This window comes from Bos indicus x Bos taurus, chromosome 18 (genome assembly GCF_003369695.1).
Source record: "Bos indicus x Bos taurus breed Angus x Brahman F1 hybrid chromosome 18, Bos_hybrid_MaternalHap_v2.0, whole genome shotgun sequence".
Lineage (NCBI taxonomy): Eukaryota > Metazoa > Chordata > Mammalia > Artiodactyla > Bovidae > Bos > Bos indicus x Bos taurus.
This window is the reverse complement of record NC_040093.1, coordinates 22,563,506-22,576,892: the sequence shown is the minus strand read 5'-3', so window position 1 is coordinate 22,576,892 and position 13,387 is coordinate 22,563,506. Positions and strand designations below refer to the sequence as shown.

The 13,387-nt window shown below is 49.1% G+C and overlaps 1 protein-coding gene across 3 annotated transcripts in view; it reads right to left on the bottom strand.

Moving 5' to 3' along the window:
* SLC7A9 (solute carrier family 7 member 9) overlaps positions 1 to 8,194 on the bottom strand; it is a 38,470-nt gene extending 30,276 nt beyond the window's left edge. For all 3 annotated transcript variants that reach the window (XM_027516014.1, XM_027516012.1, XM_027516013.1), the window contains exons 1-8: positions 8,089 to 8,194; positions 7,366 to 7,502; positions 4,740 to 4,887; positions 4,219 to 4,461; positions 3,626 to 3,751; positions 3,328 to 3,427; positions 835 to 879; positions 242 to 365 (exon numbers count right to left, since the gene is read on the bottom strand). In XM_027516014.1, the coding sequence (XP_027371815.1) occupies positions 242 to 365; positions 835 to 879; positions 3,328 to 3,427; positions 3,626 to 3,751; positions 4,219 to 4,461; positions 4,740 to 4,887; positions 7,366 to 7,452 (873 nt within the window). In that variant the 5' untranslated portion in view covers positions 7,453 to 7,502; positions 8,089 to 8,194. The remainder of the gene's footprint in view (positions 1 to 241; positions 366 to 834; positions 880 to 3,327; positions 3,428 to 3,625; positions 3,752 to 4,218; positions 4,462 to 4,739; positions 4,888 to 7,365; positions 7,503 to 8,088) is intronic.
* Positions 8,195 to 13,387: the final 5,193 nt, after the last annotated feature.

The window sequence follows — 13,387 nt, the reverse complement described above, 5'->3', positions numbered from 1 at the left end:
GCCCTGCGCTCTATGTTGAGGAGGCAGGTAGGGTGCGCTCGGAAGGCAGGACCTCCCAGCTGCTGGCCACCTGGAAGGTAGGCCAGGTCTCTGGTGCTGCCCTATCCTGCTCAGATTCTCCCCGTGTCTGGTCTCCTAGATGATTATTCCGCCCCCCAACCCCCCCTACACACACAGCGTCCTTCAACTTGAGCATTTATCCCTTGCCTGTCCCCTCCCACAGAGACCCCGGGGCACTCACCACGGCCACAGCCTGGGACTGCAGGAGCTCGGTGGCCGTCATCACAGTGAAGTAGGACACGTTCATGAGGATGTAGCAGCCTGTTACTAGTGGGATCCCAATGATGATGGCCAGGGGCAGGTTTCTGGGAGGGGCGGGGACCCAGAGACTCAGACCAGAGCATCCATGACAGACTCACAAGATTGTGGTCTTAGTCTAGTCCTTTCTTCCAGCTGCCCGGCCGGCCCTCTACCTGCTCCCGGGGGAACTGCCCTTCCTGAGGCTTCCTGATGCTCACCAAGAAGCAGGGAGCTAGAGGGACAGCAGAGCCCCAGTGGGGACACTGACACTAATGAGAAAGAACTCTCCCTCTCCTTAGACTCCAGGGCAGTAAAACTGAATTTGGTTATAATGTAAAATAAGCTAGAGTTCTTCCTTCCTCTTAGCAACCTCAAACAAAACCAAGCTCTAACAAATGTCAATGAGCTGATAGAAAACCATCCACTGTCTGGAAGTGGGTGGTGGATGATTGGGGGAAGCAGTTCCACCTTATGTTTGGGGGAGAGAAGTATGCTAACCTGTCCACTGTCTCCCCTCTGACTCAGCTTTCTTACCTGAAAGGGTTTCTGAGTTCTTCTGTGATGTAGTTGAGTTGATTCCTACCGGGAAAAAAAGTAACACTGAGTAACATAACTTTGACTTTCTTTGCTAAGATTATGAAACACAAAATATAAGTGTATGCCTCATTTAAACTGTCGAAATGCTGCACTCAATATGTCAGCAAATTGGGAAAACTCATCAGTGGCCACCAGAATGGAAAAGGTCCATTTTCATTCCAATCCCAAAGAAGGGCAATGTCAAAGAAGGTTCAAACTATGATGCTAGCAACTGTATTAGTTTGAGCTAGTAAGGTTGTGCTTAAAATCATTCAAGCTAGACTTTAGCAATGAACCGAGAACTTCCAGACCTACAAGCTGCGTTTAGAAAAAGCAGAGAAAGCAGGGATCAAATTGCCAACATTCGCTGGAACATAGAAAAAGCAAGGGAATTCCAGAAAAACATCTACTTCTGCTTCATTGACTATGCTAAAGCTTTTGACTGTGTGGGTCACAAAAAAACTGTGGAAAATTCTTAAAGAAACAGGAGTACCAGACCACCTTACCTGTCTCCTGAGAAACCTATATGTAGGTCAAGAAGCAACAATTAGAACCAGACATGGAATAATGGACTGGTTCAAAATTGGGAAGGGAGCACATCAAGACTGCATAGTTGTTGTTGTTCAGTCATTAAGTTATGTCTGACTCTTTGCAACCCCGGGCTTCCCTGTCCCTCACTACCTCCTGGAGTTTACTCAAACTCAGGTCCATTGAGTCAGTGATGCCATCCAACCATCTCATCCTCTGTCGCCCCTTTCTCCTCTTGCCCTCAATCTTTCCTTCAATCTTTCCTTCAAGACCCTCAAGCATCAGGGTCTTTCCCAGTGAGTCCGCTCTTCATATCAGATAGCCAGAGTATTGAAGCTTCAGCATCAGTATCCGTCCTTTCAATGAATATTCAGGGTTGATTTCCTTTGGGCTTGGCTGGTTTAATCTCCTTTGGTATATTGTCACCCTGCTTATTTAACTTATATGCAGAGTACATCATGCAAAATGCCAGGCTGGGTGAATCATAAACTGGAATCAAGATTGCCAGGAGAAATATCAATAACCTCAGATATGCAAATGATACGACTCTAATGGTAGAAAGTGAAGAGGAACTAAAGAGCCTCTTGATAAGGGTGAAAGAGGAAAGTGAAAAAACTGACTTGAAACTCAATATTCAAAAAACTAAGATCTTGGTATCCGGTCCATCACTTCATGGCAAATAGAAAGGGAAAAAGTGGAAACAGTGATAGATTTTATTTTCTTGGGCTCCAAAATCACTGCGAATGGTGACTGCAGCCATGAAATTCAAAGAAGCTTGCTCCTTGGAAGGAAAGCTATGACAAACCTAGACAGCATATTAAAAAGCAGAGATATCGCTTTGCAAACAAAGGTCCATATAGTCAAAGCAGACTATTGGTTTTTCCAGTAGTCATGTATGGATATGAGAGTTGGACCATAAAGAAGACTGAGTGCTGAAGAATTGATACTTTCAAACTATGGTGCTGGAGAAAACTTTTGAGTGTCCCTTGGACAGCAAGAAAATCAACCCTGAATATTCATTGGAAGGACTGATGCTTAAGCTGAAGCTCCAACACTTTGGCTGCCTGATGGGAAGAGCCAACTTTTTGGAAAAGACCCGTATGCTGGGAAAGATTGAAGGCAAAAGGAGAAGAGGGTGGCAGAGGATAAGATGACTAGGTAGCATCACTAACTCAATGAACATGAATTTGAGCAAACTCTGGGAGATAGTAAAGGACAAAGGAGCCTGGGGTGCTGCAGTCCATGAGGTCACGAAGAGTCAGTCGTGACTTAGCAATTGTACAACAACATCATAGAGAAAATTCCCCTGTAGGAATTTTTTTCCCCCTGTAGGGCTTTCTCTTTTAAAGAAAGCCCTGGTGGTGGGGGGGCTACTAAGATCTGCACATTCTTCAGTTGGTAAGTCTTTGTACTCCATGGGAATTCTGTAACTTTTCAACAATTATTGGGAGTAATGAGTCCCCAGCGTGCTTTGAAAAAAAATGCAAGATTCGTTGTCTGAAAAGAGAACGAAGCCTGCAGATTCTCTGCACGAGGGAAAGGCCAGTGATCTGGATGGCCACATGTATTTGCAAAGTGGAAAGAAAAGTGCTCATGCCTGGCAGCCCTCATTGCTTCCAGTCCAGCTGAGCCTGTGCTCGTCTGGTGAAGTTTCTGCAGGAGGCCCCAGCACGGGGGCTCATGGGCCACTGTGTCGGGGTCTGGTGCCAGGTGAGTGGCTGGGGGAGGGGCAGGTGCCTCTGGGGTTCAAGGAGAACAGAAGGGTGAAGGGTAGGGTACTTAACAAAAGGGAGATGGGAAGGTACATGTTAGAGTCCCACCAAATCCCCAAAAGGAGAAGTTATTGCTTTCCATGTGGTTTCAGGAAGATAGCCTAAAGAAACCCACAGGCAGACGTGTGCTGTCTTAGACCGAGTGCCTTACCATCCATCATACGCCCAGAGTCCATTATATAATGCCAGACTGATGGAGCCCACAGACAATGATGCGCCTTCAAAAGAGTTTTCAAAATTCCTCGTATTTCCTGTAATCAAGGCAGATAGTTATCAGCTGACTAGACTGGAACTGTGTGAAGGAAGGGGATGACCAATGACCTCAGGTAATTAAACAAACTCTGAACAACTGGGAAACTATTTCCACTGCATGAAATGTATGCTTAGCAGCAAGACCTCCAGGTGGTCTGTGGCGTGTGGCCCCACCCTCCCCTCCAGCCGAAGGTCACCTTGGGCCAGGAGGACAAGTCCGCTGACGATGATAATGACCACGATCACCATCTTGGCCGCCGTGAACATGTTCTGGACATAGCTCCCCAGCCGCACGCTCAGCGCGTTCACCGTGGAGATGAGCACTGGGAAGTCAGAGGTGGGCACTGTTCTGTGTCTATGGGCTCAACATCACCCTCCTGTCTTAAGGCCCTGGAAAGAGCCTCCTTTCCATTCCCAGGCCCCGTTCCCCGCCAGCCTCCCCTCTCCACTGCCATATCCATGCACCTTTGAAATCCAGCCAGGGCTGTCCAACCCCCTCCCCAAACTCCACCTCTAAGAGCAATGGAGATGCAGCCAGACTCCAGCCAAGCGCTGCCCTGTGGGGTAGCCTACAGCCAGCCCTCCCCGATGGCTCTGATGGCCCCGCAGAGCGGAGACCGAACGTCAAAGACCATCAGGCTTGGGACCAAGGCCAGCCCTGGCCCTGCTCCCTGCCGGCGCCTCCAGGCCCACCTGGCCTCTTTCTGGGTGTGCAGGAGCCCAGTTTCTCCACCCCCAGCTGTGCCAGGTCTTTTCTGCCCCCTGCCTGGTGTTCCTCACAGGTACTCACAGATGGCAGCGGCAGCCAGGGATTTAACGACAACTTGGGGAGGGCTGCAGCCTGAGTAGAAGGGCGCACAAACGTACTCGGAGAAGCTGAGGCAGATGATGGCAAAGGATGAGGGCTTTATGACGAACAGGCTGCTCCAGGAAAAGAGGTATGCCGGAATGGGGCCAAAGGCCTCCATCAGGTAGGGGTACTCGCCCCCCGACTTGGTGATCATCGTGCCAAGCTCTGCGAAGCACAGGGCGCCTGGAATACAGAGAGAAAGGGGGCCCCGGGCCCCTTGTGAGGTCTCGCCCTGGTCAAGGGACCCCCTCTCCCCAATGGGGGTTGTGCTCCCAGGGCCCACCACGGTGCCCCTCATCCTGAGCTCTGGCCTTTGGACATTCCGTAAACCCCAGTTTACACACATCTGCACAAAAGCATTGAGGGGTTCTGGGCAGCGACACAACCCCACACAGACAGAGCTCCAACATCCTGCCCCACATGCAACAGGGGATCATTGCCAGGGTGGGCATCTTTGTTACCCAGTGTCGCAAGAACCCCACACATGGTCCATATGATGAGACAGGGTCCCACGGCTTCCATGTTCCTGAGCACAGACTTGGGGGAGATGAAGATCCCAGAGCCAATGATGGTACCCACGATGATGCAGGTGCCACTGAACAGGCCCAGCTGGGTTGTAGAGCGGGGGAGAGAAGAGTTAGTGCCGCTGCAGGGTGCAGCTCAGAAGGCCGCACGCAGCCCTCTTCCTTCCATCCTCCTCCCCTTCCATGCTGGGTACAGCCAGGCAGCCCAGAGTCCCAGGCACCTTCACCCTGTGCTGTTACAGGGAGAGCACCAGGGTGCTGCTTCTGGGGATTTGTGTGTGTGCGTGTGTGCGCGCGTGTGTGTATGTGTGTGTGTGTGTGTGTGTGTGTGCGCACACGCTCAGTCATGTCCAAACCTTGCAACCCCACCAGGTTCCTCTTTCCATGGGATTCTCTAGGCAAGAATACTGGAGTGGAGTCATTTCCCCCCTCTAAGGGTTCTTCCTTACCCAGGGATCCAACCCAAGTCTCTTGCATCTTCTGCATTGGCAGGCAGATTGCTTATCACTCTGCCACCTGGAAAGCCCCTTGCTTGTGTGGAGTAAGTCCGTTAATCCTCACAACAACAGTGAGTCAGTTATGCCATTATCATATCCATTTACAGAGGAGAAAACAGAGGAACAGAAAGACCCAGATATGCCCAGGGTTCACAGCCCGTGCAGTTCACAGGCCTGGCTGAGGTTCCAAGTGCCAGCCCTTACCGCTCTTGACAAAGAGGCCCAGGTGGTAAGGCCTGACTTGACAGTCACTCACCAACAAAGGCCCTTAGGACCTACCTCTGAGCTGGGCCGAGTGGCACGGAGTTCCTCCCCCAGACTGTGAGTGAAGTCAGGGTTTTGGGCTCCTGGCTGGGGCCATGGGGGTGAGGGGTGAGTGACAAGGCCTCTGGGGACAGAAACACTCAGGGGCTGTGAACTTTCTCTGATGCCCTCTTTTAGAATATGACCTTCCTACCAATGAGACCAGGCTCGGACACACCCCATATGATTCCACTCCCATGAAATTCCACAACAGGCAGAACCAATCTGCAGAGATAGAACATGGAGGGGTGGGGGGGTTGCCACCTGGAAAGGGGCAAGAGGGAAGTTTCTGGGGTGACCACTTTGTCATACTCATCAAACACTGAAGATCTGTGCGTTTCACTCTGTGTAAATCCTACATGAATCAAGAAAAAAGTTCTAAGGAAGAAAATGGTCTGTTTCATGTTCCTACTTACAACATCAGCCCCCCGAAGCCACCAGCCTGATTTCTGGAGCTTGAGTTGAATGTACGTGTGCCTGTCTCTCTGGGCACAGGCTGCACTCAGAGTTCCAACTCAGAGAACATGGAAGAGCCCAGCTGTGACGAGCCCCCAAGGGACACACTATTGGAGGAGTGGGGGTCCAGAGAAGTATCAGCTTCTGTTTCCTATGGCCATCTCAGATTTCCTCCTCTGATGGCCCAGGTTGACTCACCAATGGCTTGGACCTTCTACTGAGCTCTGCATTCACCCTGAAGCTGCCTACTCAAGTTTAGGACATGCTGAGGGTTTGCTTGGCTGTGCTTCTCTCACGGCCAAAAGGAGGGTGTTGCTGCTCATCAGCCAATTCCTGGGGCCCTGGGATCCCAGGGTGACATAAGTCAAGCCACATCATTCCCCCTGGCAAGCCTCTGGTCCCTCCTTCATCTCTTCTGCAGCCAGACATGGGAGCTCCGGAGGCTCTGCCCAGAGCCCAGCCCACTTGTCCTGCCCTTGACACCATCCTGACCTCACTCTGGGCGCCCTTGGTCCTCATCCTCTGAGCCCGAAGCTTGTCCATTCACCCCCCCCACACCCCCAAACCTCTGCCTCCTCACAGGGCCAGTGACAACCCCATCTGACCCCTCTCTAAGCTGCAGGCAACTCCAAGTTCAGCCCTTGTGTGTGCTAAGTTACCTCAGTTCTGTCCAACTCTTTGTAGCCCCACGGACTGCAGCCCTCCAGGCTCCTCTGTCCATGGGGATTCTCCAGGCAAGAATACTGGAGTGGGTTGCCATTCCCTCCTCCAGAGGATCTTCCCTGCTTCCAACCAGGGAGCAAACCCACGACTCTTAACGTCTCCTGCGTTGGCAGGTGAGTTCTTTACCACTAGCGCCACTTGGGAAGCCCTGGTTCAGCCCTTACTACATTCCAACCTAGAGGGATCACCTGTGTGACTCCCATGTCAGACTCACCACCCCAGCTACTGGCTAAGAAGAAATGGGACTTCCCTATCACCGGAGGAATTCAAACTTAAGAGGATACATGTGGTGAAGGTGCTGTAGCAGGGATCCGACATCCGAAGTTGTCTCTGACTATCCGGGAAAAGACTGTTGGCCTGAGCAAACACCAGCCATCTAGGTGCTTACCCAGCACATACAAGCACACATGTATTAGCCTCACAAGAATATGCTGAGTTCACTGGCAAGGAAAGGGGTGTGAGTGTGAGAAATTGTTTAATCAGAAGTGCTGTGTGTGTGTGGTGAAGGGGGAGGATGACTTGGTTGCGTACACCCACCCCTCCTTGATTGGACCTGGGAAGGGCCTGCCCCCAAGGATCCTTACCTCCTTTTGGAGACTCGTGGTCTTGGGTTCGCTGCTCTGGATCGACTTCTCATCCCCCCTCCTTTTCCTCAGGCTCGTCTCTTCCATTTTCCCCTCCCACCAGTTCTAGGAGGCTGCAAGGAGACTCAGCAAATGCTCTAGCAGGCAAGGTGCGAATAGAGTCAGCTGTGGGTTGTGAGCACTGATTTCACAAGCAGATAATTATCTACAGTTTTACAGTTGGAAAAGTGCAGCTGTCGACTCCGTGGGCATAATTTGCTCGGGTCCAACAACATCCTGAGTGCCCTTCAGACCCTGGGGCAACTGGGGTTCCAGGCTCTTTTCCAAACTCCTCCAGGGCCCCCGCGCTCCCTCTCCCATCCTCTGGGTCCTATATCTCGGCAGTGACATGCCTGAAAGTCATTCTGCAGCCCAAGCTCATCTTTTCAAAAGCTTTTAAAAAGAAATATTTTAAAACATTCTAGAATCTACTTAATGGAGTCTAGCCTAAGGAAAGAAAGCTTTTCTCACAATTAGTTTCCAAGTTTTAGGCCCCTCGCGCATAATAGATCCACAGTACAGATATTTTTTCATTGAGTGATGCAAAGAGCATTGATGAGCAAATAAAACGGTAAAAGGCTGAACTAGTTGGTGGTCATTTCCTGTTCCCTTTCTCCAGATAAAGGCCCTCTCGGGTCCCCAGGCCAGGGGCTCTGCCAACCTTCCCATCACCGATGGCCTTACCTTCACCTTGACCTCGAGGAGCCCAGGGATCTCCCCTGGCTGTCTGACCACCTTCCTCCACACAGCTGTGTCCTAGGAATGGCCATGTCTCCTGCCCAGGAGAGGAGTAAGCCAGAAGGTACAGAGGTCAACAAAGGTAATTATTAAGCACCTTTTTTTTTTTTTTAATCTATGAAGCTTGGGTAGACCATGCAAAAAAGGGGAGGGTTGGGCAAGCCAGTTTCTCTCCCAAATGTTTTTGTTTTGTTCATTTGTGTCCAGACCGGGTTGTTTTAAAATTAACCAGATTGCTCCAAATCAGCCGCATCTTGTAAGGAGAAATCTCTTTCTGAAAGAAGAACCAGCGGAGGTAAATTTTGGAACCCACTCTTCTGTTATCTTAATAGGCTGTGTTTACAACCCCAAGCAGGCAGCACAAACAAACAGCAAAGCTGCGTGTGGAGCTCTTTCAAGGGGGGGGTGCGGGGAGGACGGGAAGAAATTTCCCTCCCCACTGAGGAATTTCCTCCAGCATTCTTGGTCCGCCATCCCTCTGGTTCTGACCAAGGCTGCAGGGTGGTGGACGAGTCCTTCCCACTCACCTTGGCCGGCGGCTGGATTTCGGCGCCCTCTGGATCCACAAGAGAGTTTGTCCGATGGGGACACAGTGAGGCCTCTGCTCTGTCCACACCTGCAGCCCTGGCCACACGCCTCTGTGATTTGTTACTGCTGCTGCTCAAGTGGCCCAGGCCCATGCTCATAGGACTTTTTTAAAATTAATTTTTTAAATCAAAGTATAGTTGATTTACAATGTAGTGATTTACAGTGTTTACAGCAAAGTGAGTCAGTTATACATAATACATCTATACTTCTTTTTTTTAAACTTTTAGTTTTGTATTGGAGTATAGCTGATTAGGGGCTTCCCAAGGAGATCCAACTAGTCCATCCTAAAGGAAATCAGTCCTGAATATTCATTGGAAGGACTGATGCTGAAGCTGAAACTCCAATACTGGCCACCTGATGTGAAGAACTGACTCATTTGAAAAGACCCTGATGCTGGGAAAGATTGAGGGCAGGAGGAGAAGGGGACAACAGAGGATGAGGTGATTTGATGGCATCACTGACTCAATGGACATGAATTTGAGTAAACGCCAGGAGTTGGTGATGGTCAGGGAGGCCTGGTGTGCTGTAGAGCATGGGGTCGCAAAGAGTTGGACGCAACTAAGTGACTGAACTGATGGCTTAATGGTAAAGAATCTGTGTGCTAAGGCAGGTGATGCAAGTTCAGTCCCTGAGTCCGGAAGATCCCTTGGAGAAGGAAATGCCAACCCACTCAAGTACTCTTGGCTGAGAAATCCCATGGTCAGAGGAACCTGGCGAGCTGTAGTCCATGAGGTTGCAGAAGAATCAGACACTTAGCATGTAAACAACAGCAACAACATAGCCGATTAACAATGTTGTGATGGTTTCAGTGGACAGCAAAGGGACTCAGCCATACATATACATGTAACCATCCTCCCCCAAACTCCCCTTCCATCCAGGCTGCCACATAACATCGAGCAGAGTTCCCTGTGCTATACAGCAGGTCCTTGTTGGTCATCCATTTTAAATATAGTGGTATGTACTTGTCAATCTCAAACCTATCTCCCCAGTGCCATCCTTCCCCACTTAGCCACTCTTTTTTAGATTCTACCGCCATATAGGCCATTACAGAGTACTGAGTTCCCTGTGCTATACAATAGGTCCTTATTAGTCGTTCATTTTATATATTATAGTGTGTATATGTCAATCCCAATCTCCCAGTTTATCCCTCCGCCCTTTCTCCCCCTGGTAACAATGTTTGTTTTCTATATCTGCAGCTGTTTCGTAAAGAGGTTCATTTTTTTAGATTCCACGTATAAGTGATATTACATTTGTCTTTCTCTGACTTCACTCAGTATGACAATCTCAGGTTGAAGGACTTTAAAGTGAAAAGGAGCGCAGATGTCATAAATTTCGCATTCTTGCTTACTCTCACTTGGGGAAACCGAGGCCCCAGAGGGAAGGAAGCACATCAAGGGGTCCGGAGACCTCTCGTCTCAGAGAGGCTGCAGTTGTGCTCAGCGGGGCTGGGGGCAGACCCAGCCCTCCCCGCTGACACCAACTCCTCAGCTTTCACTAATCCCTTATCTCAGATGAGATCATACCTGAGACGGAAGAGCCCAGCCTAAAGCATGGTTGCTTATCACTGGGCTCCTCCGGCAGCTGTGCTTGGGGGTAAATGTAACAGCATTCTAGATATCCAGATGAGCCCAAAGGTCACAGGACAGTGCTAGTGAGTCACTGGGGATTACTTTGGGACAGGCAGACCTGGGAGAAGGGAAGATTTCTCAGGGTCGTCTCCTAAAGCCTTCTGAGAAAGTGGGGGATCTTTGCTAGCCCAGAGTCAAGGTCCCGATGCGGAACTTTGTTACCTCTTCCCTCAGTGGGGCCCCATCTGCTCATCAGGGCACCTGCTCCCCTTGACTGGCATGGGGCCAGAGCCCGAGGAGCATGCTCATTCGCGGGCTATCTTTCTTCGCTGGCTATCTCTCTCTCTCTCTGGAGCGTGGAGGCAGGACCTGCCCACAGGCTTGTTAGAGTCACTCCTTCAGTATTTGCTAACACTGCAACATTCAGAAGAAGGTCTGAATGCAGACCTTGCAGAACCCTGCAGAAGGCTCCCTGGGTCAAGGTCGCCCCAAAAGGCTGCTAGGCTAACAGAAATCACTGAAGACAGCAGAGTGGCAGTGATGAGCAGGAAGGGCCTGTGGAGCCACACCAGCCACATGGCCTCAGAGTTACTTATTGCTCTCTGAGCATTGAATTCTGAATCTGTGAAATGGGCTGGTAGTGGTACACCCCCCTCACCAAACAGTGAGAACTGCAGAGGGCTATGCAGTAAGCTTCCTGCGTGCGTATGTGCTAACTCACTCGGTTGTGTCTGACTCTTTGCAACCCCATGGACCATAGCCTGCCAGGTTCTTCTGTCCATGGGGATTCTCCAGGCAAGAATACTGGAGTGGGTTACCATGCCCTCCTCCAGGGGATCTTCCCAACCCAGGGATCGAACCCGAGTCTCATGCCTCCTGCACTGGGAGGTGAGTTCTTTATCGTTAGTGCTGCCTGGGAAGCCTGCATTAAGCTTCAGGGTTCTGTTAATGCAGAGGATCCCCTGGTCGTCTTGGGCCTCTGTCAAATGCTCAAATGCTGAGTTTGGAACTTCTGGGCACAAGGATCCTTGTTGAGGGTCAGTTCATTTTTAGTCCATGTGAGCATTTCTTTTCTTAAAACTTGTTTTCGTTTCATTTTTTCCCCAACAGAGTGAGTGTTCAATCAGTTATAAAGCTCCCCCCACTCCCGCTCTTGCTGCAGCAGGGAAAATAATGTGGATTTGTCTTAACACCATTTTCCCCCAATTCTTTAAGACCTTTGGCTCATTGTGCATCCAGCCCTTCCACCACATGGCTTAAGTTTTACCCCATTGCAGTCAATTTCCTCTTACAGTTAATTTCCTAGGAGGTTTCATGCTATTTTATTTTTTCATAAAACTCCATAAAACTTGTTTCTTAAGTTTCTGCTAAAACTCTTGACTTTCCCTTTCTTTTCTTTCTTTTTTTTTTTTTTTGGCTACACCACATGGCATATGGGATCTTAGTTCCCCAACCAGGAATGGAACCCACATCCCCTCCAGTAGAATCGCAGAGTCTTAACTACCGGACCACCAGGGAAGTCCTGACCTTCACTTTCTTTTTAAAAAAAAAATATTTAGCTAGTTACTTTTGGCTGTGCTGGGTCCGTGTTGCTGCGCCAGCTTTTCTGTAGCTGTGGCGAGCAGGGTTTAGTCTCTAGTTGCGGTAACGGGCTTTGCATTGCAGTGACTTCTCTGGCTCCAGAGCAGAGGCTCTAGGACACTCGGGCTTCAGTAGTTCCATCATGTGGACTCAGCAGTTGCAACTCCCAGGCTCAATAGTTGTGGCACATGGGCTTAGTTGTTAGGATGTGGGATCTTCCCAGACCAGGGATCAAACCCATGTCTCCTTCATTGGGAAGTGGATTCTTTACCACTGAGCCACCAGGGAAGGCCCGTGACTTTCAAACTGTGCTTTCTCCAGTTGTAACGATGCTTGCAATCTGAAGATGATAACACCATCTGCATCTTATCATCTTATATTTGGTCTGTATTTGGTTCCCTGGCCCTGTAATGGTTTATAAAGACATGTTTAGCCCCGCAGTGTAAATCTATATCCCCATAGCCTCTTGGTATCTTGCCCTCAGAGTCACCGTCCTCTGAGTCAGCAGCAAGATCAAACCTTCAGACAGATTCTGGCTCTTCCTTTACCCCTTAAATCTTGTTCCAGACCTGGCTGCGAGTTTTCAGACCTTCTCTTCCTACGTTCACTCACCTTAGATCCCTTCCCTGTGCTTTCGACAGTAGTTCAGAACTTTGGGAGAATCCAAAGGACTGCACTAGTGTTCACTTACTGACCTGAATTCCAACTGGAAAAACTCATAAACAGTCAGTGGAATGTGCAAAGTCTTTAAAAGTCAAGGATTTACAGTCTGACTGTAAAACAATTAGCAAGGAAAGCACAATTTAAAATCTCTTATCTGGGAAACAATCTGTATCTATACATATATCCAAGAGCTATTTGAATAGTGCAATTCTACCTTAGAACTTTGTCCATTCTTTTTTGAGATATAATTGACATATAGTATTATATTAGTTTTGAGTGTACAATGATCCTATCTATATTTGTAAAATGACTATATTGTGAAATGACTGCCCCAATAAATCTAGTTAACATCTGTCACTACACCTAGTTTTAATTTTTTTTCCCCTGGTGATGAAAACTGTAAAGATCTACTTTCTTAGCAATTCTCAACAAAGACAGCATTGTTTACAATTTTTATTTCTTTTATTTGACTGCATCAGGTCTTGGTTGTGGCATGTGGAATCTTCGCCGCCGCATATGGGCTCTCTAGTTGAGGTGTGAGGGTTCAGCTGGATGCAGCTCTTGGCCTTAGTTGCTCTTCGGCATGTGGGATCTTAGTTCCTTGACCAGGCAGCAAACCCATGACTCCTGCACTGCAAGGCATATTCTTAACCACTGGACCATCAGGAAAGTCCCTCAAACAATACAGTATTATTAACTATAGTCACTGTGCTGTACATTGTGTCTCTAAAACATTTGTTTTATAACGAGAAGCAGTGCCTTTGACCACCTTCACCCATTTTGCCTACCTCTCACCTCTGGCAACTGCTAATCTGTTCTCTATATCCATGAGCTTAGTTTGCTTG